Source organism: Poecilia latipinna, unplaced genomic scaffold (assembly GCF_001443285.1).
Source record: "Poecilia latipinna isolate Pla-1442-1.1 unplaced genomic scaffold, P_latipinna-1.0 Scaffold1645, whole genome shotgun sequence".
NCBI lineage: Eukaryota > Metazoa > Chordata > Actinopteri > Cyprinodontiformes > Poeciliidae > Poecilia > Poecilia latipinna.
Window position 1 is genome coordinate 120,849 of NW_015114261.1, and position 21,717 is coordinate 142,565.

A 21,717-nucleotide genomic window follows, 5' to 3' on the forward strand; every position below is an offset into this window, starting at 1 on the left:
GTGTGTTACTGAAAAACATAGTGCAAATGAATATTTGAGGGGTGGAGGGGGGAACAACTGGATTCCTGCCGACGACATATTCGCGTTTGTAGATAGATTTTTACCCAGAATGCAAATGGAAAAAAACCGTGAGCGAAACGGTGACTGGTACTGACTAGTATATATTCCATTGAGGGAAACTAAGTTTCATGTCTGCTCAAGAGCCCCCCTGGTGGTTGAAGAAAAATCCACATATATATGAAAAAAAAAAACAATGAATGCTCTCTGGTATTGTTCAGGGGGCTGGACCAAATGAGGAGGCGGGCCGGATCCGGCCCTCGGGCCGTAGCTTGGGGACCCCTGTTCTACGTGGACAAACGCCCTAGTCAGAGTGATTTAGATCAATATTTTTTGTGTAGGAGAATCTGTTTAGAAAACTGACGTTCTTCTGTCTCCACTCAATCTGACTGGCCTGGAGCTTTTTAGGAAAGAAAAATGGAATAAAAAGTGCCCAGATGAACAAAGCTGGTGCATTCACAGCTGTAATTGCAGAAAAAAGTGGTCAAACTCTTTTTTGCCTCAGGATTTTCTAAATAGAACTGCTTTTCATTTTCTCCTCTAATCAATTACGCACTACTTTATGTTCCTTTATCAAAGAAAATCCTGCTGAAATACACAAGTTTGCTCTTGTAGAAGTGAAAAGTATTTCAAGACACGATTTACAGATTTTTTTTTTTAATGAGTGCACTCTGATACTCCTGTGTTTCCTGCAGATCGGCAGATCCGTCACAGAGCATGTGCGTTGAAGGACACCGTCCACGCCATCATCCGAGAAGAACTGGATGAAAACTTTGAGAAGATTTGCGAGGAGATTAAAGAGTCTCGCAGAACAAGGGGTCAGTATGTGGCTGCTTTTCATCCACAAGTTGTCACTTAACAGCTGCCTTTAGGATTTTAGAAGTTTCTAAAAAATTGCTAAAATGTGGAATTATGATTATTAATAATATTTAAAACGAGGCAAACACGTTAGTTGTAGTTACTGGATAAAAATGTAATTCAGGCAAGCTACAGACAAAAAACGCATTGGTTTGATCTATAGTTTAAACCCAGTTTGCCCATATTATTAAAAAAACAAACACGTGAATATCACATTTAATTCTCTTTTATAAATAATTGTATTTCTACTTGAACCATGTTAGGTTGCTCCACAGCGCGGTTCGCTCCCTCTTTCTACCACGTCCTTCCTAAACATCCCAGATCTGCTGCAGCTCCCAATGATTTTACCCCACAAAGTGAGACGGTTGAACCCACTGTCGCTGCTGCCAGCAATACAACAGCCTCTGCTGTTGCGACACCCAAAAACACAGGTAACAACACGTTTAATTAAAGGGAAAAAACCCTGCAGCTTAAAGGTTTTCCGTGATATCTAAATATTCTTCTGCTGCCTCAGTGCATAAGAAGAAGCGTCGGAAAAGTCGCTGGTCCACTGGGTACATAGCGAAGAAGAAGCCATCCTCGTCCCCCCACGTATCCAAGGACGACGCTTCCGATGAGGACGAAGACGATGGAGATGATGAGGACGAGACTGGGAAAGAAGGAGCAGCAGAGAATCCCAACGGAGGAATTAAAGAGGGTCCAATAGACGTCGAGCCAGGAAGTGCAGCAGATCAGGAAGGTAGATCTGAGCCGAACGGTCAGGAGGAAGAGACGGAGAAGAAACCAGCTGCTGAAGAGCAGCAAAACCAGCATGACGAAGACGGAGCAGAAAAAGACGACGAAGCCGTCCGGCGTCAGTCAGAGCGGCCTGAACCTTTCACGGGAGGAGACGCAGACCAGGGCGTCTCTGTCCGCACGAAAAGGGACGACTGCATGGAGGGAGAGGGAGACGCTCAGAACGCCATCACAGCAAACATGAGTCCTGCCGGTCAGGCAGAGACGCAGGTGGAGAGGAGTCACTCCGCCGACGATCAGAACAGCAAACAGGTCACAGGAGATGAAGCAGAGCTGGACAAACCCGCTGAGGCCATGGAGGTGGACGCAACAGAAGCATCCACCACCGACGCAGTGGCAGCTGCCAGGAGCGAGACAGACACAAGCGCAGGTTGGTTATTCTCCGTCATGTTAGAAACCATTGAATCTTTTACAGGGAACAATCTGAAAAGTGTGGCATGCATTTGTATTCTGCCCTTTCGCAGCCGATACTTGGTAGATCCATCTTTTGCGAACTGTTTCAGCTGCAAGTCTTTTAGGGAGAGCATCTGACAACTTGGCACAATTTTCTGAACCTCCACAGATTCTCAATTAGATTGTAATCTGGACTTTGACTGGACCAATCTTACACATGAATATGCTTTTATCTCAACATGTGGTGTCCAAAATTTTTGGACACCAAATTGAAAGTACTATTTTTTTACTAGTTAAAAAGAAAAACATTTTGTTTTAAATATTATTTTTACCTACTGTGTAATAAAAAAAACATGCAATATTTAATTAAACCAAATTAAAAAAAAACACAGCATGAAAGAGAATCTCAGATGTTTCACTTAATAAGACAGACGCACAGATTCATAACTTTTTGGCTCACATCTTTGGTATTCATTTATTTATTTTTAGTCTACTCCCAGCGACAAAAATGAGAACTTCTGTATTTAGCCAAGCTTAATGAGTTGATGTTTGTGGCCCCGTTCTACTATAGTAAAAGGAAAGAAAAAAACATGCCAAATAAATAATAATAATAAAAAAGAGCTCTTGAGACGATCACAGACCGTCTGAATTTATCCAAATCCCTCAGTGTGTGCATCTCTAGACGGCAGACACTGGTGATGTTTGTAAGCTGCACAGTGGTCCACAGACTTCTGTTGTTATATCACATAAAGTCAACGTAAAATACATTGAAATGTGGTTCTTTAGACTGCAAAAATAAAAAAAATAATGCATAAAAACTGCTGTAAATGCATTTAGCCCGTTATCAGCCAATCAGATGACCAGACAGAATCAGCGTCCTATTTTCAGCCTCCCTCTGCCCCTTCACACACTCGTCTGTTTGCCTTTGGGACTCCCAACACAACTGGCATCCATTGCTTTCAGGTCTTACAAATAGGATAGTGATGCAAACAATAACGTTACTGTGAGATAACAGACTCATACATTTTGTTTTAAATACTAATTTGGTCTCTGTGCCCGAGTGGTTTTTCTTTCCAACAAAAAAGTAAAGAGATGCTGTTCTTATTTCCTGAAAACACTCAAATAAACACTCAACGTTACTGTCTCTAGATATTGTTAGAAATCAAGGAGGAGATTAAATAGTGCGTATCAGTCAGCGCGCCTCTTTTGTTTCCTGCCCCAGAGAGACATGTGAGACGGATGACCCGTGCCCTGAAAAACACGGTGCTGCAGCAGCACATGATCCCAGTGGACAAAGTTCTGCAGATTCTCAACGAGGAGAATCCTCCTCTGGTCGTGGACCGAGACAAGTTAAAGGTTTGTGATGTCACAAAAAACTGTACTCTTATTGGAGGTGAAGCTTAAAAACATCTGTAATTGCCTTGATCTGTTTTTTTTTTTTTCTTTTCTTTTCAATCAGGAGCTACTAGATAAAGTAGTGACAAAGACGGAAGACTATGAAGTTTACAAGCTGGAGAAACTCTACGCTCTGCTCTGCCAGAGCATCTACAGACACAGACAAGATTACAACAAAACAGCACTAATACAGGTTAGTTTGTCTTTTTTATTGATTTAAGAAGAGCATAGTAGGTTAAAATTTCATATTTACAGATATGTTTAAAAGATTTCTCTGATGTAAAATTCTGTTTTTGAGTTTTATTTCAAGTCGGACTTCTGTGATGTTGTTCATGAGTTGACATATTTCATGCTAAGTTGTCGTATGTCTGATTTATGTTCTTGTTTTTATCAGGAGTTGGAGCAAGAGATTGAAGACTTCTGATTCTTCACAAAAAAAAACAGAAAAAATAATCTTTCCTTCATACATGTAAATATTCAGACAATGGTCCTATTTTTTAGTAGGAAACAATGATTATATTTGTGATTTAGCTCAAACTTTGTATCACTTCTTGTTTATATGTAATTAAAGGGTTTTCCACCTGTTATTGTGCGCTTTTCCTTTGTTGCGCGACAAAACGTTTGAACTGACTGTAATGTCGCTACTGACAATGAAGCTTTTCTCAGTTTCTAGAAAATCCTTTTTTACGCTTTACTCAAAGCAAGACTGAATTACAAAGTATTTGTCGAGGATGTGCCACCGTTGTGTAAAATTTGATATAAACACATATTACTGGCATCACTGTTTAAAAACATTTACAGCACTGCAATGAAATACATTTTGCAATGCAGAAGCATCAGCTTCCACTGCCAATTTTGAAAAACGTAGCCTTTAATTAGAGTATATTTAAATCTTTGAAAATATGAAATGGATCATTCTGGAAACAACTGGGTCATTTTTGAGTCTTGAGTCTTTGCCTTTTTTTGTTTGTTTGTTTTTTATCACATCCAACGACGACTCAATTTCAGTTTCCTGTTGACCTTTGGTAAAGGAACTGACCCAGAGACCCTCCTCCATACTTCAGACAGCATAAAGCGCTTTTCCACATACATATTCCATGCTACGGACACTGGGATGACTTTGTTTGATCAAAGCACATAGATCCAATAAAAGCCAGAGGAGAGTTTAGTAGATGTTTACGTTTGTGATGGTAACACAGAAAATAACTGAGCAATCGTCAGCAGCGTCTACTGGCAGCCATGAAGATTTGATAACCCCAAAATGTCACTGTATTGAAATTCACCAATAGTAACCTTTGATTACTTTTGTTTCAAATCTATTTTTCCTGACCTCAGCAGAAAATCATTTTTAGATTCTACTGTGGATTTATCCAACTGCAATAAAATTAGTTTTAAAAGCATCTTTACCAGGAGTGCCTGCACATAAAGCTGGTTCTGTAGCAAGCATTTCTGATAAAATGGCTAAGAAATAACTAAACGGCCACAAAAGGGGATCTGTTATATCGGCTTAAAGTGTAAAAGATCAAATTGAAAACATGTCTGTGAAGTGTAGTAAGGGATATTTTCATTTATTTCTGTCCGGACTCAATGGTTGCATCAGGCAGTGACAGTAAGTGATTCTAGGGAAAAGTAGGTCATCAGACTGGTGACCTATCTCTTTCTGGACATGCTCAACAGAGACGATCTTAATAGAAAGCAAATATCCTCCACCTGGTCAGGTCACACACAGAATAGCTTCTGTTGGCCCTTTGGTCTTTGCCACATTTGATCAGGTATCGATCTAAATATGGATACTATCGATACCAAGGTGAATATTAGTACTGGATGGATAGTAGGGTGATGAAATCGCTACTTTTGTTTAAAGTTTCTCTTCCATATGTTCTGCAAAATTACTCTGATATCCTCACAGATTTCATGTTGGTATATGCAGGAATCAAAATACCAAATATTTTCATTTTTACATTTTTGACCTTTGTAGTGTTTGCAGTCAAAATGTCTGCTTTCTTTCAAATGCAATTTATCCCATAAGTGCAGTTTTGAAAAAAAAATCTTACTGCAGCTCAAAAATATACACTTATGGAAAGATGTATATCTTAAACCTCAAATATGAATATGGCTGAACATTAAGTATTGATGGGAAATAAGTGTTCCTATTTATATTACATGCAGATTAAAGACTCAGTTATCCTAATAAACATTTATGTTTAGTAGAAGGCCATCAGGATATTAAGTTATTTCTATCCTGCTACATTGTTGTCCAGTGTAGTTAAAAAATAGTCTCTAAGCATATAAAGATTTTATGCAAATCTTTATTTGCTTTAAATAAAGATTATAGGCAAATAAGTGCCTTGATTTATTTCATCAAAACCATAATTAAACTGAAACTGAATCGAGTTATTCAGTTACTTAGATGTTTTTTTTAAGTATTGGTATTGACGATACTAGTCCTGTATTATTTTGTATTGGGTCAACGCCAAAATGTACAGTATTGCAAACTTCTAGCTCCAAAACAGATTCTCTGACTACAAATTCCCCCACAGAATGGTGCTGCCACCACTGTGTTCAGCATAGTGTAGCCAAAAAGTTAAATCTTGGTTTCAACAGATCAAAGCATCACAGCAAAGGAGGCAGAATAGAAATGCATGCCACACTTTTCAGATTTCCATATTTGTAAATGCTTATAATAGTTTTTTTCCCCTTCCACTGCACAATGATGTTGTACATTGTGTTGGTCCATCACGCTAAATCTTTCTAAAATACCTAAGGTTAGGTTGCCAAAATGAGGAAAAGTTTAAAGGTTGTGAATACTTTTGCGAAGCACCGTATGCTAACTTTAGTGTACTCTTTTTTTGGTGTTGTTTTTAAAATATCCTATTAAACAGACCGAGGCAGCCAGCCTAATGTAATGAAAAGCAGCAGCCAGGAGGATCACCTTGGCTGAAACTAGCAGCGTGTCCTTAAGTAGCTTCTCATATTTCCCCTCGCAGGTCATTTAAGGACATTTTGGCACCCAGCCGAATCGGAAACGAACGCGTTTACGACCCTTTGCGCTGATTGTCCAACACCCAGCGCCCTCTCCGAGCCCACTGTGACTGCCTTATTCTGAAATACGGTCCGTATTTGCATTAAAGTGGGCATTTTTTCCATTAACTGCTAACATTTTTAAGATTCCCCGAAAGTCGCCGCGGAATGACGTCAAGACGTATTACATTGAATGATGACGCTGTTTGATCATTAAAAAAAAAAAAAAATCAGCCGTTAAAATATTTGAGAAATAGGTCATCAAAAAACAAAGCACCGGGCGGCCCTTTTTATGAGCAGCTAAGACGAGCCGTCTTGTGGCCGGGTGAACTTTTATGAGGAGCCGCTTTCTGGTGGGAGATAACCTGCTCGGACCAGCAGAGAGATGTCCGGTGTTTCCAGCATCAGCAGAGGAGGGCTGTAGCCGTTAAAGCGGTCCGTCTGTCTCGGCTGGCTCTATTTTATTTCATTTTTTAGGGAGATCCAGCTGCTTTAATAACTCACGTAAACGCCGCAGCCGCCGCGGCCGGGCTGAATGCTTAGCCCGAGGAGAAAGCAACACCGACGGATACCGACAGGGAGCACCTGGAGGCTGCTCTGCCGAGACCCAGGAAATCACTCCTCGCTTCGCCTCTACAGCCTGGTAGCAACACAGTGCACATTACTGTAGTTCTTGTAAGTTTACCGCCAGACCTCATAATGACCGGCCCGGCTAACACGGGCTAGTTGGCCCGCCGCATTAAAACGCTCCTGTGTCGCTGAAAAACAGCCTTTCGTGTTGTCTTTGTAACATATGGTAATGCTTTATTGTTACTTTAATAATAACAAATGAGCTAGCTGACACCTCCACATTTTCGAGGTGCTGGTGTTAAAACCTCTCAGTGGTAGCAGAGCTGTGTGAACGCACAGTAGTTATATATTTATAACCAGTGATACATTTTAACGCCGTTAAGTGATAAAAATGTGTCCCAAAGCACTTTACAGTGTTTATAAAGGCATTGGTTTTACACATTGGTCATGTGGATGGAGCAGTGAAGGGGCTCTGCAGTATTTCTCCAAACAGCCTCCTAAACAAATATCTATGCTTATTACTTAGGCTATACCACACTGGCCTGAACTATGAATATAAAACAATTGAATTTTGTAAAAAATAAAATAAAAAAAGTCGAATATTTTGTTGTCTTTTCATGAAGTGAAAATCATATAAAGACACAAGGTTTCAAGACTTTGTGTCCGATTTTTTTTTTCCTCACATGTTGCGAAAAACCAATATTCAGTGTTTCAGAAAATTAGAATATAACATTACAAGATCAATAGAAAATTGTATATTAAATAGAAAATTCTAAAGTATGTTAATTTCTATTCACTCAGTACTTGGTTGGGCCTCTTTTTACATAAATTACTGCATCGATGTGGTGTGGAGTGGATGAAGTCAGCCCTGTGGGTCTCCTGAGGTTTGATGGAAGCCCAGATCTGCCTTCAGGTCATCTGCATCTCTTGGACCTGGTGTTTCTCGTCTCTCTCTTGACAATAACCTTATAGATTCTTTATGGGGGTTCAAGTCAGACCAGTTTGCTGGCCAATAAATCACAGTGACACCACACTCATTAAACCAGCTTTTGGTAGCCTGACTGTGGAAACTTCACACTTGACCTCAAGCGACGTGGATTCTTTGCCTCTCCACTCTTCCCACAGACTCTGGCACCTGGATTTCCAAACAAAATGCAAACTTCATTTCCAAATGAAAATAATGCTTAAGATCACAGAGCAACAGTCCAGTTATTTTCTCCTTAGCCCAGGTAAAAGGCTGCTGACCCTGCCTCTGGTACAGAAGTGGCTCTTGCTGTGACGCCAGCCTATGAAGCTTCCCTATTTACCCTATTTTCTTGAATGGATTTCTATTTACTGTCCTCTCAAAGCTGCAGTTATCCTTCCACTCAACTTTCCGTGAATATGCTTGGATACAGCACTCTGTGAACAACCAGCTTCTTCTGTGGTTTATCCTCCGTCATTGACGGTCTTCTGGACAGCAGTCGTCCCCATTATTGTGTTTCCTAAAAAATATTGAACTTCATATTTTTTTTAGATGTACGTTTAGATGCTACTTAAAGTGCAGCTTTGGCGCTTTAAATGCAGACGTGAAAATCAGGTTTTCCGTGCAAAGAAATAACTTAAACCTAATAATATGAAGACGTATTACAGTTTTGACGGCCTACTCAGTTTTCCTCTACGGTATCCAGCATGTCAGAGGCTGAAAAGTTTAGTCAGTGCAGATTTATGGCCAGTTGGCTGGACGCTCTTCATCTTGGCCAATGGTTCACTTCTGCTGCCAACCTGTGCAGTTTATTTATTTGCGATTTCCTCTTTGGTACGTTTCTGTCACGGCGCAGTTCTGAAATTTCATTCATAATAGTACTGAGACGGTGTTAAAAGAGAAAATCTTACATTTGAGTTGGTGAAACCTGCATAAAACCTTGAAACACCTACTATGTTACACTCACGTCCACTCCCACACAGTTTCCAAGCCATTGCAGGAAATTAAGGAATCATGAATTCGATTACTGAATCCCGGCGAGGGGGAGGCATGTATACGACCTTAAGATGTTCCCTTTATTTGTGTTTTCCATTCAGAGAAACGGGATTCCAAGAATCCAGCTCATCAACTCACTGACCTGCAATATGTGAACCTGGACAGCTCGGCCGCAACACGAGTACGAGTCAGTCTGAATCGAAGATGTCGAGCCGCCGGAAGTCCACCACGCCCTGCATGGTGCTGCCTTCGGACGTGGTGGAGCAGGAAGCCGTAGAGGAGAAGACGGAGAGAACAAAGGAGGACGAGGCAGGGGATGAGGAGGAGGAGGAGAGGAAGGGGAAGGAGGCGACGGAGGAGCTTGGCCAGGCGGTGGTAGTTGTTCCCACTCCACCGGATTCAGGTGAGGCCCTCACAGAACTGAGTGGTTGTGGATCTTTGTTACTCAGACTTAGAGAACTAAGATACGAATATGAACAGGGTAGAACATGTCAAACTTATGGCCTGCGGGCCAAATCCGGCCCGCCGTAGATATTTTCTGTGGCCCTCTAGACCAGGCGTTTTCAACCTGCGGATCCAGAAATATCATGCTATAAAATTAGTGTTAATAAAAACACTAGTTGTTTTCATGTAATAAGAAAGAATATTCTCTTTAAAAAGTAAATTTTTTTGTCTTTTGCTTGCCAAGTATGAGCTTTTTTTCTATTAAAAATTATACGTACTATTGAAAAATTGTGTTCATTCCTTTTGTGTGAAAAAAAGTTTGAGAACTTTATTTGTAAACCTAAAAACATGAAAAGTGCTTTTGACTCATTTTATAATCAAGCCATTTTTTTAATAACCTAAGCTAAATAGGCCCCAAATGAAAATAAGTTCAGAACATTATTATTATTTCCCCCCTGCAGATGAAGCCGGCGTCTCCAGCGCCGACGACCTTAAAGTCGTCGGCTCCACACTGAAGTCCAGACCGAAAGATTCGCCGGAGGACCCGAGTTGCGATCAGACCGCGCAGGAGCCGCAGAGCGACTCGGCCGGGGCGGGAGGAGCGGACTCGGCTGCGGCTTCGGCCATCTCCCTGAGCAAGACCCCGATCATGAGGATGAAGACCAAGTCCGAACCCAAGAGGATCGCCGTTTCCCTCAAATCCTCTGATGAGGGAGCGGGGGAGGGCGTGGGGGGAGGAGGAGGAGGAGGAGGAGGAGGAGACGGGGAACTGGGAGGGGAGCAGGAGCCCATCGAAGCCCCGCTCGGACCGATGACGCCCGTGGAGAAGCTGCTGCACAACTCCATGAAGTTCGGAGGAGGGGGCCTGCTGGTCAGCCCACCGTCAGAGCAGCTGAGAAAATCTTCCATTTTAAACCCCACAGTTCTGCCTGCTGGTCTGGCACAGGTAGAGAAAACCTCAAAGATTTACTGCTTCTTTATTTAAACATGAAGTGTTCATACCGCTTCAAATTTATCACTTCACATCCACAGCTTTCTTTTTACTGGGATTTTTTTTTTTTTTTTTTGTGAGAGACGTTCTAGTAGAAGAAAACTGATATGTGGTGTTTAGGGCTGAAACGATTAATCACATTAATTGGGATTAATCGATTATTGAAATAATTGACAACTACTTTAGTTATCAACTAATCGTTAGCTGGAGTATTCAGACTCAAAAATAGGCCATTTTGCTTAAAAAAAAAACAAAAACAAAAAAAACTGATTTAACATTGTATTAAGATAAATCTGTTCAAAAATATACAAATTTTGCGTTCAAGATAAAAATACACTTATATTTTACCCAAAACTCCTCAAGTGACATACACAGTTAGCTTTGCCTACCTCAAATTCTGAAAAACAAATCTTCTCAGCACCGTTTGCTGTCCAGTTATCAGTCGGTTATTTAAAGATCATCGCTGCACTATGTTGTTAAGTCGAGCAGAAAGAGCCGAGCATTTAACATGTTGATCGTAGAAGTAATTTTTTTTTTTTTTTTTTTGCTGCAGAAGCATCCTTTGCTACAAATGATCAAGTGTACACTAAATGAATACTGCTATTGAATTTTAGGTAACAAAATATTTATTTTCTTATTTAGAAAAGGAATTAAATTATTTAAATCTGAAAAATATGCAGATTTTTTTTTAAATCCAATTAATTGGTTAATGTCAGAATAATCAATAGATTAATCGATTACTTAAATAACCGTTAGTTACAGCTCTAAAATTTGGTTAGAATTAGTATTTGTGTTTTGATTCACATTGGAACCGTTTCATACAATCCTGATAAAATCCGTCAAAGTTTGTGGTTGTAACATGACGAAATGCGGAAAAACTACTAGGCTTATGAATATTTGTGCAGTGCTCTGTTGTAGGGAAATGTGTTGCATGCCACCAGCCCCCTAAAAACTCACTTTGAGCCTTGGGAAAAGGACAGGTAATTCCCAGCTGAGTCGGTGTCCTGTTCAGGGACGACACCTTTAGTTCACACCTTTGATACTGAATAGCAAACATCTGCAGCAGCTGCTGTGTTTAACGGTGTTCGCCCTCTCTGCCGCCATGCCAGGTGCTTTCAGCGTTCCAGGCCCAGCAGAGTGCAGCAGCCGCAGCAGCGGCCGTCTCTCAGTCCCAGCTGCTGATTCCTCTGAGCAGCATCCCCTCCTACAGTGCAGCTATGGACTCCAACCCTCTTCTGATCAACACTTACAGGAAGTTTCCTTACCCCTCCCTGGCAGAAATAAGCAGCCTGGCATCACAGACGCAGTTCACAGAAGAGCAGATCAAGGTAAAAGATCACATTGTTTTTCATCATCAAAAGTGTTTTTTTTGTTGTTGTTTTTTTTCCTGTCTTGCTTGAACTAGAGACATTCGATCTGTGCGCAGGTGTGGTTCTCGGCCCAGCGTCTGAAGCACGGCGTCAGCTGGACTCCAGAGGAAGTGGAGGAGGCCAGGAGGAAGCAGTTTAATGGGACCGTGCACACAGTGCCTCAAACCATCACCGTCATCCCCGCGCACCAGCTGTCCGCTGCGGCGAACGGCCTGCAGTCCATCCTGCAGACCTGTCAGATTGTGGGCCAACCTGGCCTTGTGTTTACACAGGTAGGCAAAGAAAGAAAGAATGTTCCGCATTTCAATGAGCGGGGATGCAGCTCTGGATTTCAAGCTTGCTGTGTGAACAATGTCTCAGCTGGACCGAGCTTGAGCTTAAGAAAACATACCTGGAGCGTTGCCTTGATTCTTTCATGCGTGTTTGAGGAATCCTTTAATTTCCCGTGGCAACCATTCAGCTGTGCAAAATGCCTGGGTGGACTGACCGCCTCCTTGGAGCTTCACTTTCCCAGTTTCCAAGCTTCCGCCTTTCAGAGTAGCCCTGCCCCACTCAGTTCCTTCAGACTAGCCAGCAGCAATTAGCACTAACACCTAGTGGAACTGCGCATCTCCTGAGCTCATCACGCGAGCTACTTCTCAGTGAAACACTGGTAAAAACGTCGTTAAAGGTTTAACAGAGGAGACTTGTTGTGACGACTTCCTGAAAGTGGAGTTTCAGAAAGAGCAGGAGTTTTTAAAGACACACATATATATATATATATAGAACATTTTTATAACACAGGGTAATGTAGTTACTTGATTATGCTATAAAATGGCACTGTGCGGTATGAAAACAGATAATACTTCCCTTTAATACATGCTCCTTTCACAATTATGCATTATTTTTGATGGTGTGTGACATTAAATCCTGCTAAAACATAACGATGTTTGTTGCTGTATAGTCGTAAAACATGCATGAGAGCCAGACACAGTGATCTCTGTATTTGTTTACCACAGGTTGGTCCAGGTGGGAATCTTCCAGTGACTAGTCCAATCACGTTGACTGTGGCAGGTTTGCCCAGTCAGTCTCAGAGCTCCAGCAGAGTTTCCTGTCAGTCCACGCCGACAAACAGTGAGCTAAAACGGGCTACCACAGTCCAGCCTCCCTCTCTGTCTCCCCAGGTTGGGAAACCTTTTACATCCGGATGCGCTTGCTGTTTTAGTAGCAGATTTAGGATTTTCACCATCTAATTACACTGGTGTTTCTTAAACGTTGCACTAACGCCTTGTTTAGAGTTTACATCATTTGCCTTTTTCCCGTTTGCTACCTTATTGTGTAAAATGACACAACAGGAGCACCATGTTGATGGCTAACTTTTTCCCCCTCCCTCTCCAAGGAGAACTCAGCCCTCAGTGCTGACTCGTTCAGTCTGAGACCTAAGAAATCCAAAGAGCAGCTGGCGGAGCTGAAAGCCAGCTACCTGAAGAACCACTTCGCCTCGGACGCGGAGATCGCCCGGCTGATGAAGCTCACCAACCTGACGAAGGGCGAGATCAAAAAGTGGTTCAGCGACACCCGCTACAACCAGCGCAACTCCAAGAACAGCCACGTGATTGTTTTCCACGACGGAGGGGGGCGAGGGGGGAGCAGTTCGAGCAGCGCTGCCAACACCCCTATAGTCATCGACTCGAGCGACGAGACCCCCGCGTCCCCTCACCCTCCGAGCACTTCCCCTGTGAAGGAGAAGGAGAAAGAGACCCGAGTCAAGACCTGGAACCCCTTCCCAGACTTCACTTTGCAGAAGTTTAAGGAGAAGACTCCCGAGCAGCTGGTGGTGCTGGAGGAGAGCTTCGAAAAGAGCAGCATGCCGTCGGACGAAGAACTGAGTCGTCTGAGGACAGAAACCAAGCTGACTCGGAGGGAGATCGACGCCTGGTTCAACGAAAGGCGGAAAGTCCCCACCGCGAGTACGTCCTCGCCAGAGTCGTCCGAGGGAGGAAAGATCGAAACGGATAACTCGAAGGCAGAGGAAGCAGGTGAACTAGGAGGCTCAAGCAACTCTCCTCCGTCTGCCTCCTCGTCTCGAAAGGGGAGTCAGACTCCTCCAGGAGGTCGCAGCAAGCAGCTGTCCGGCGGCGGCTGCAGCAAGAAAGACCTTAAAGAGAAAAGCAAAAAGACTCCAGAGCAGCTCCACATTCTAAAAAGTGCCTTTGTGCGGACGCAGTGGCCCACGCCGGAGGAGTACGACCAGCTGGCAGAGGAGAGCGGCCTTCCCCGCCATTACATCGTCAGCTGGTTCGGGGACTCTCGGTACTCCTGGAAAAACGGGAACCTGAAGTGGTTCTTCCAGTACCAAAGTGGCAACGTCGAGGGACCGAGCGAAGGAGGCGGCGGCGGCAAAACGGGGGGCAGCGGTCGGAAAAGGCGTGGTCGGAATCGCGGCTGGGGGCGGTCCAAAACCAGGAAGCAGCCAAAGAGGTCCTCCTCCTCTTCCAGCGCAGATGTCAAAAGATCCCCGCCATCAAAGAAATTCAAGACTGGGCGGGAAATCCTGAAGGAGTATTACCTGAAGCACCACTTCCTCAGCGAGCAAGACCTGGATGAGCTGGTCACCAAGACCAACATGAGCTACGAACAGGTGGGCGACGGAGATTTTAAAAGAAAATACCCAGAAGCTAAATGCATAAATAGGGTGTCAAAATGGGGTATGGGATTTTTTTTTTATTGTTCTTTCTTTTATTATGTCGCTTTAATTATTAGTAATGAATGTTCAAAACTCTATACACACTATAGGAGTGGTTAAACAATTGTAAGCTGAAATAACACAAAGTTGGTTAGAGCACCATTCCATCTTTTCCCTTCCTGATTCAAATACTGGAAAACAAAAACTTGTTAAACTAGTGCTTAACTATGCAAAAACAGGATATGACACGTTAAAGAGACACTTCTGCTTTTTCCACATTTTGTCTTTCACGACAAAATCTGGCCGACTGATGCCGCCTTATCACACCTAGCTTTAGCTAACAAGGACTTTCTTCAGTAGAAAATGTTTTATCTTTTTTGCAGTATTGAGCTACATCCAGTGAAAATTAACCTGTTCAGGTATTTTAAATGGCTAACTTCTCCTTAACATGGACCGGAGTTTGGCTAACTCTCGGGCTTCAGCTACCCGGGGAGTTTCTTCAATTCTTTATAAACGTATTGTAATTGGACATATTCCTACAGCAGACAACTATTACAGGTAGCCTAGTAGAACCTCTTTTCAAAGAATTAGAACTAATATTTAATATTAGTAATGACCTTTTTGCTGTTAGCTAGCAGTGCACAAGCTCGTCTTGGCTCAACTCTACTCGGTTTGGGTAGTTTTCCGTTAATATTGAGTAACAGCTCTAGGTAATTATGGGGCCCCAAAGTTCAAAAAGTAGTGCGATGTGATCGCTATGCGACATAAACTGAACACAACCCGATAAAAGAGAACATTCTACGGTCTGCCATTGTCCTTACAAATGTGCTGTTTTGACTTTTTAAAAATTATGAGCCGTAATATTTTAAGGGAGTTGCTCTTGTGACGCAACCAGTGACCGTCAGTCTTCTGACGTTGCATTTTCATTCCGGCAGTATGAGATGTCACCCTGCTGGTCCAAATGAAAGAAAATATGTTGCACTCGTTCCACGTCTTATTTGACATTTTAAGCTGTGTCTCTGTCTGTGAAAAGGTGAGGGAGTGGTTTGCTGAGGTCCAGCGGCGCTTGGACTTGGGGTTGGATCCCTTCCTGGAGCCCGGAGCTGCGGGGAGAACGGGCGGGGACAAAGCTGCGCGGGACGACGAGGAGGAGACGCATGGAGAGAGATCGGAGAACACCGAGGAGCCGGCGGGCGCAGGAGCGGGAGACGAGGAGGACGATGAAGACGACGAGGAGGACGACGGCGACGAAACGGACGACAGTGAGGTTTGGGAGCCGTCACGTAGCGTCAGGAAAAGCTTGTCCCTTTCCGAAGACTAAAGACTGACATTTGGCCTGAAAATTGACTTGAGTTAGGCCGATACCGGTCAGTTAGGTAAATTAAGTTTTATTTGTGTCCTTGTTTGCTTGCCACTGACGTGCATGAACAAGAACTATTTCACTGTCCAGTCAAGTCCACATGAGAGTAATAATACACCAATTATTAGCTTTAGGTCAAGATCAAACTTTGACAGAGGTCATAAAGCAGCTGCTGCAAAATTAACTTTAAAAGAAAAAAAAAGTGTTAAAACTGAGCTGAGAATGAAAACTCCCACTATATATCATTCAGAAATAACAGATTAAAGCAAAAACTAGCTAGCTAGGAAACCTGGTATGTATAGTGGAAAGCACATGGGAAAATCTATCTTCTTCAGGATTGTGAAGGTAGTCAAATCATCAGCTACAATTATCTGTGTTTGATCTCTGATAATCAAGTTTAAAGACTGACAGAAAACCACAAATTTTTACGTTAAAGCTCACACTTCCTGCTTTCCGAAACCGACAACAATTTCGTCACGCCGACGTTAAAGCGCGTTAGATTTAAAGTTAAGTCTGAGTCGCATCAAAATGCGACATTAGGACTAAATCATGAATCTAAATCCAGGATTCGTTGTGGATATTTATTCTAGCGTCTGAAATTCATTTAAAACGGCTGTTTGGTTTTATGCTTCACCAGGAGTTGCGATGACATTTTAGTCCGAGGCTGAGGCTTCACTTGGCAATAAAACGAGTAGCCAGATGCTGCATGAATGCAAATGCTAAAACGCTTTTAAATAGTACGGAATGTTTTCCCTTTATACCGCCTTACCGCTTCATCGATATTATTACGAGTTTTTAACTGAACACCTGCAAATTTGAACGGCGGCGACGCCACTGAATGTGTGTGAATTGAACTGCTGATGATGTTTTTGAACATTTTCCTTTCTTTTTTTCCACTTTTTGATAAAAAAAAATATATATATATATGCCATGTGCTTTTTTGACCCTTTTTTAAAAAGAGATTCTTAGATTCAAACAGTAAACATGCTGTGCCAAAGCTGAAAGTGGTGCCTCCCATGCAAGACGGCAATTTGTGGCAGGAGACACTGGAGAACAAAGCAAAGCCCACTGTGAGGTTTAAATCTAGTGAAATCAGGCATAAAAAGATCATGTCACGATTCTAATAAGAACAAAGTGACTGACTCGCGATGTGTAGATCTTTGTGTCCTGACCCATACTGTAAGAAGAAACTGTTTAACAGTATTTGAAATTATAATCTGAACCCATTCTGCACTGAAACCTTCCCCCCAGCCCCCAACCTAAAGCACTTAAACTCATCTTTAAAAGTTTGCACTTTTTCCACTTGATTAGGCACCTTAAGTCTCACATTATACCATGAAATGGCTCTGAGAGACCAACCCTGTTTTTTATGACTAACCAGTATTTTGCCTTTTATATTCCTTCTGTTTTCACACATGAAGGGATATAATCAGTGTATTGATTTTTCTATTTATATACCACGTGTTTTAAAGAGCTGGACATTTGTAACTGCTCAAAAAAAAAGAAAAGAACAATCATGCACCATTTTTTCTGCACTAAAAATAATGTTGTATTATTAGCCCTGCGTTTTGATAACCTGTCGATTTGACGAAGCCTAAAAGTTGTTTTTGTTGACTGTTTCGCTTTAAATGATAGGAGCTTGTTTTGTTATTGCTCCGTTCGCCCCTTGATGACTCCTTATGCCTTTTTATTGAGTCTTTTTTGTCAGACCCGTGACTAGACTCATGATGTGCACGTCCCAGCAGCGTTCTGTTGAGTTCCCTTTTGTCACAGACTTGACACCCTGGGGAACCAGAAACCAAAAGACTGAAAAACTGTTCCAGTAAACAAAGAGGACGGTCTCAGTTGTGATGAAGAAGCAGGACGGCCTCCTCTTTTCTGTGGAAAATCTACCAAACGACGCCCCCGTTTACTGCTTTAAAAAGAAACGGTACGACGATCTAAAAGCTGTCCCAACTACTGTTCGTCGGTGACTCCGATGGCTAAACCTTCGTGCCTACACGGCTCCTACACTTGTTTTGAACTCGAGTTCATGAACTCTTCAATGTGAAAATTAAAAAAAAAAACAAAAAAAAACCCTTCTTAAACACGTTTTCTTCAGACTAAATAATGTTCAAACTCTGCTTTCCTCCGACATTAGAAGATGACCGGAACCTGAAACGGATTTCAGAAAGTCTGCTTTTTAAGTCTTTTAACGAAGCTACTTGTATTTTGTCGCCAGGCACTTGTCACAGCCAGACATGGAAACGTTCGGTTTCCCTCACGGCGTTTATATGATCTCGTTTTTGAACAGACTTTTGACTGTTGGCTGTAATTTATCTTGATTTTAGGAACTGACAGAGAGCTGACTTTATGCATTTTGTCGTTCAGTGACAAGTGCCTGTCCATGACATGAATAACCTGTAATGTTGAAGTGTACTTTTGTCATATGTTGCATGCGATAGCCAGAACAAACATCTCATGTTGTACATACGAAATGTGAGGTTGGTGGACTTGGGACAGTCTGATCAGGGCTAAGCTGCTTTTGTGGTTTCAATAATACCTGATACATTTTTCTTATCAGACTTCAACAATGAGTTAATTGTCATGATCATGACTCTAGAGACATTTGTTTAATATCAAAGTTAACTCCTTTGATGCAAACATAAAAAGGTACCTTTCCACTGTGTTACTCTGAACCATTTCCTCCAAGTACTTCCAGTATTTTCCAGGAACCTTTTAGATATCCTCTGTCTTTTTCTTGAGTGTGTTTCCAGCGATGAGTTCAAAACCATTGTATTGATGTAAATGAAGCTTTTAGGCTTTTTGTTACCATATACAAAGAGGCAATACTTATTGTTTTCAAGCAGCATTCAAACTCAATCGCTGATTCAGATTTGTTCGTCTGTGGATGCAGATATCAACCCACGGCAGACGTTGGCCTCAAAGATTGCATTCTTTACAACAAACCTGTAAAGTAAAGTCTTTGAATAGATTCCTGTTTCTCTATAAATCCACAGGCATCCCCGTGTTTTGTTCACATTTCAAGATGAGATGATTGTTACCACACCATGCCACAAAGTGATCCACCAGCTCTTTGTACTCAGCTTCTTGTCCATTTCTGATCCATCTGGTAATGGAGGCATTGTCTGAGTATTTCTGCAGATGACAGGAGTCTGACTTGTACTGGAAAGATTAGTTTACAGAGTAAAAAGAGTGGTGTGAGGACCGTTCCCATGGCACTCCTGTGCTGCTGACCAACTGGTCAGACATTTCACTCTTCAGTCACACCGATACCAACCCAGGGGTTTATTCTGCTGCCTTTACTTGTAAGCATTTCTTCCAAAGTCGTTACATTCTGAAACAGAAGTAAAATCAAAGCCATTAGACATTCGTAATATGCTAAAATTATTTCAGTTTTAAATAAGTAATGCAATCATGGTGCAGCAGAACTTCCCAGCTTCCCTTTTACCTAGCATTATGAACTCTGTAAGCCATTTAAACTTTACTAAAACATGTTTTTGAGCTGCTCTCTCTAAACCCAAATATCCATGCTTAATTTAATTCATATTCCTCTAAGCTGATTTTACCAATGCATTTTGAACATACAGCTTGGCTTGAATGTTTGCAAGCAAAAATAGAAATTATTCCTCATGTATCAGTTAGTATTACCAGCAAATATTCACTTTCAATTTGAATATAAAGACAAAACAGCATTTTCTTTCCCCAGTCCAGATGATATGGATAAAGCAACATCTTCATGAGAACAGAACCTGCTAAGGCGTTAGCGCTCTGCCAGCTGCAGGATCCAGCTGGATTCTCAGATATCGCTATGGAGACGGCCAAAATAAAAACACAGCTTTCTCCTTATTTACAGACGTACGCGCTCTGTGCTGGTGTACTTGCTGCTGTGAATCATTTCGTTAGCCAGGGAGCAAGCGCAAAGAGGAAGAAGGCAGCGGCACGGCCGTTTTCCAGCAGTCTACAACCCGCCGTCCGTCTCCATGCTTGATGCATTTATGTGACTCGACTGTAATTGGTTCTGAATACATACAGAAAGAAGCGCTACCTCTCTACCCGGGCAGTAGATTTCTACTCTGGTAATGTGATTCCATCCTGGTTCCCTCAGTGGAAACGGCAGAGGTAAAAGGTTCCTGCGGTGAGAATATGCTATGAATTACAGTTTACAGCAGAACGATCTCTCTACGTGGAGCTGCCACGTGTCATGTCAACAAACGCCTGGTACCGTTTCAGAAGTGTTCGACTCTCTAGACGTTCACGCAGACAGAGAGTGGTTTAGTCCACAGGTTAGGCCTCCTGCTCCCAGGTCTCCAGCCCTCACCGTTTTACTGTGTGCTATTTCCTTTTCACAATAATCTGTCCCGAATGGCCGTGTCCGCTTCTGTAAATACAAAAAAAAATAAAAAATATTGTCGTCACATCGCTTATAGACATTCAGTGAATAGATGTTGAACAGACTGACTCCTGCAACGTTTGGTCTGTCCAGGTGCCATATTTGTTCACCGCGTCGTGATTCTGTCCCCGGCCCTCATCATGTATCCCAGTTAACTTTGTGCTGATGGTCTAAGAGCGAACATTGTGATCTGAACCGTTTACCTGCTGTGTCATTTCTGTACCCTTTACTGTACTTCTGCTGTAGTCCTCACCTGTTTAATTTAGACGGCTAGATGGTGGAACGATCCTCACAGCAATCGGTCATCTTTAGACGAACCCCGGGTCCATCCTGTCAGAGGGTCAACCATGTACAAACAAAGTAAAATGTCTTTTTAAAACCACTTTGAGTGCTGTTTTCTTTTTCACGTTTGCTCTTAAAATTTTCATAGTTTGCTTCTAAAGCTGAACACAGATTTATTTCTCATCAGTAATTCAGTTCATTTCTGCTTAGTTGTAAATCATTAGTTCAAAACAAATGTCATTTCATTGCACTTTGTGTAAAATAATAATACAGTTTATATACAGAAATATATCAAATCAAACAGTGAATCCTAAACTTATTCATCTAGTTGAGAGACTCTGGCCGGATCATTAAGAAACATTAATATTACTTCAAATCAAAAAACAATATGTTGATAAGTAAAGATAAATAACAGGTCAGTTCTACTAATGCGGTTTATTCAGGCTATTGAGGAAAATGAAATACTATATAAAGAGGTCCTTTTGTTTTTATTTAGTCTCTTACTTTGCATAAACTTTCATATTGAATAACCAGTCAATATTATATAGAGAAAATATGACTTGTTATCAGGAGAAAACTCCTTTTGAACATTTTTCTCTTGTGTGTAGCACAGAAATGGTCAGCGTATATTTTTTACAGTGATGTTAAAAATAAAACAGCATCATTGGTTAAAATTATATTGCAGATTTTCACATGGAATCTAATAAAAGCCTGAACATTTAGAAGAACAAAGATGTGAATGAACAGCTTGTTGCCGACCCGGCTTCCATGAAACCGGTAAAGAGGACATAGATAACATTTCTTGGAACAGTATCAGAACATGAAATCAGATGCAAAGGTTCAGGTTAACCTGAGTTATTAAGTTAATATTTGCAGATATCACAGTTTATGTTCATAAAGTGCTGTCTAACCTTTGTTCTACTGATTACTGAGAAAAGTATAAATAATGTTTAATACCCAATTTTTTCTGGTCCGTCATTTCATTTCTACCTTATGAGAGATGCCCATCTGATTACCTATCAGAAACAAACCTTTTGATTGAATTAAAATTTAGAATCTAAATCGGCCAAGGTTATGACTTAACTGTAATGTCTTGTTAAATACAGAACTTGACCTTAATTGTCACCATTATCATCTGGAAGAAATTCAACAGCCTGATCTAT

The 21,717-nt window shown here is 41.7% G+C and overlaps 2 protein-coding genes across 3 annotated transcripts in view; both read left to right on the plus strand.

The window, feature by feature from the left end:
• atad2 (ATPase family AAA domain containing 2) overlaps positions 1-4,085 on the plus strand; it is a 25,853-nt gene extending 21,768 nt beyond the window's left edge. For both annotated transcript variants that reach the window (XM_015059655.1, XM_015059657.1), the window contains 6 exons: positions 753-875; positions 1,179-1,346; positions 1,430-2,080; positions 3,326-3,459; positions 3,563-3,691; positions 3,893-4,085. In XM_015059655.1, coding sequence (XP_014915141.1) covers positions 753-875; positions 1,179-1,346; positions 1,430-2,080; positions 3,326-3,459; positions 3,563-3,691; positions 3,893-3,922 — 1,235 coding nt within the window. In that variant the 3' untranslated portion in view covers positions 3,923-4,085. The remainder of the gene's footprint in view (positions 1-752; positions 876-1,178; positions 1,347-1,429; positions 2,081-3,325; positions 3,460-3,562; positions 3,692-3,892) is intronic.
• A 2,279-nt stretch (positions 4,086-6,364) lies between these two features.
• zhx1 (zinc fingers and homeoboxes 1) lies at positions 6,365-20,654 on the plus strand. The gene is made up of 8 exons (XM_015059654.1): positions 6,365-7,194; positions 9,151-9,452; positions 9,955-10,439; positions 11,594-11,812; positions 11,911-12,126; positions 12,853-13,017; positions 13,233-14,474; positions 15,553-20,654. Exons 2-8 carry the CDS (start codon positions 9,254-9,256, stop codon positions 15,838-15,840), a joined length of 2,814 nt encoding a protein of 937 aa, XP_014915140.1. The 5' UTR covers positions 6,365-7,194; positions 9,151-9,253; the 3' UTR covers positions 15,841-20,654.
• Positions 20,655-21,717: the final 1,063 nt, after the last annotated feature.

Bases quoted from the DNA above. Each gene is read 5' to 3' on its own strand.
- zhx1 (XM_015059654.1), top strand. From the start codon at position 9,254: ATGTCGAGCCGCCGGAAGTCCACCACGCCCTGCATGGTGCTGCCTTCG. The intron at 12,127-12,852 runs GTAGGCAAAGAA...TGTTTACCACAG, and splicing joins CTGGCCTTGTGTTTACACAG to GTTGGTCCAGGTGGGAATCT. The intron at 13,018-13,232 runs GTTGGGAAACCT...TCCCTCTCCAAG, and splicing joins CTCCCTCTCTGTCTCCCCAG to GAGAACTCAGCCCTCAGTGC.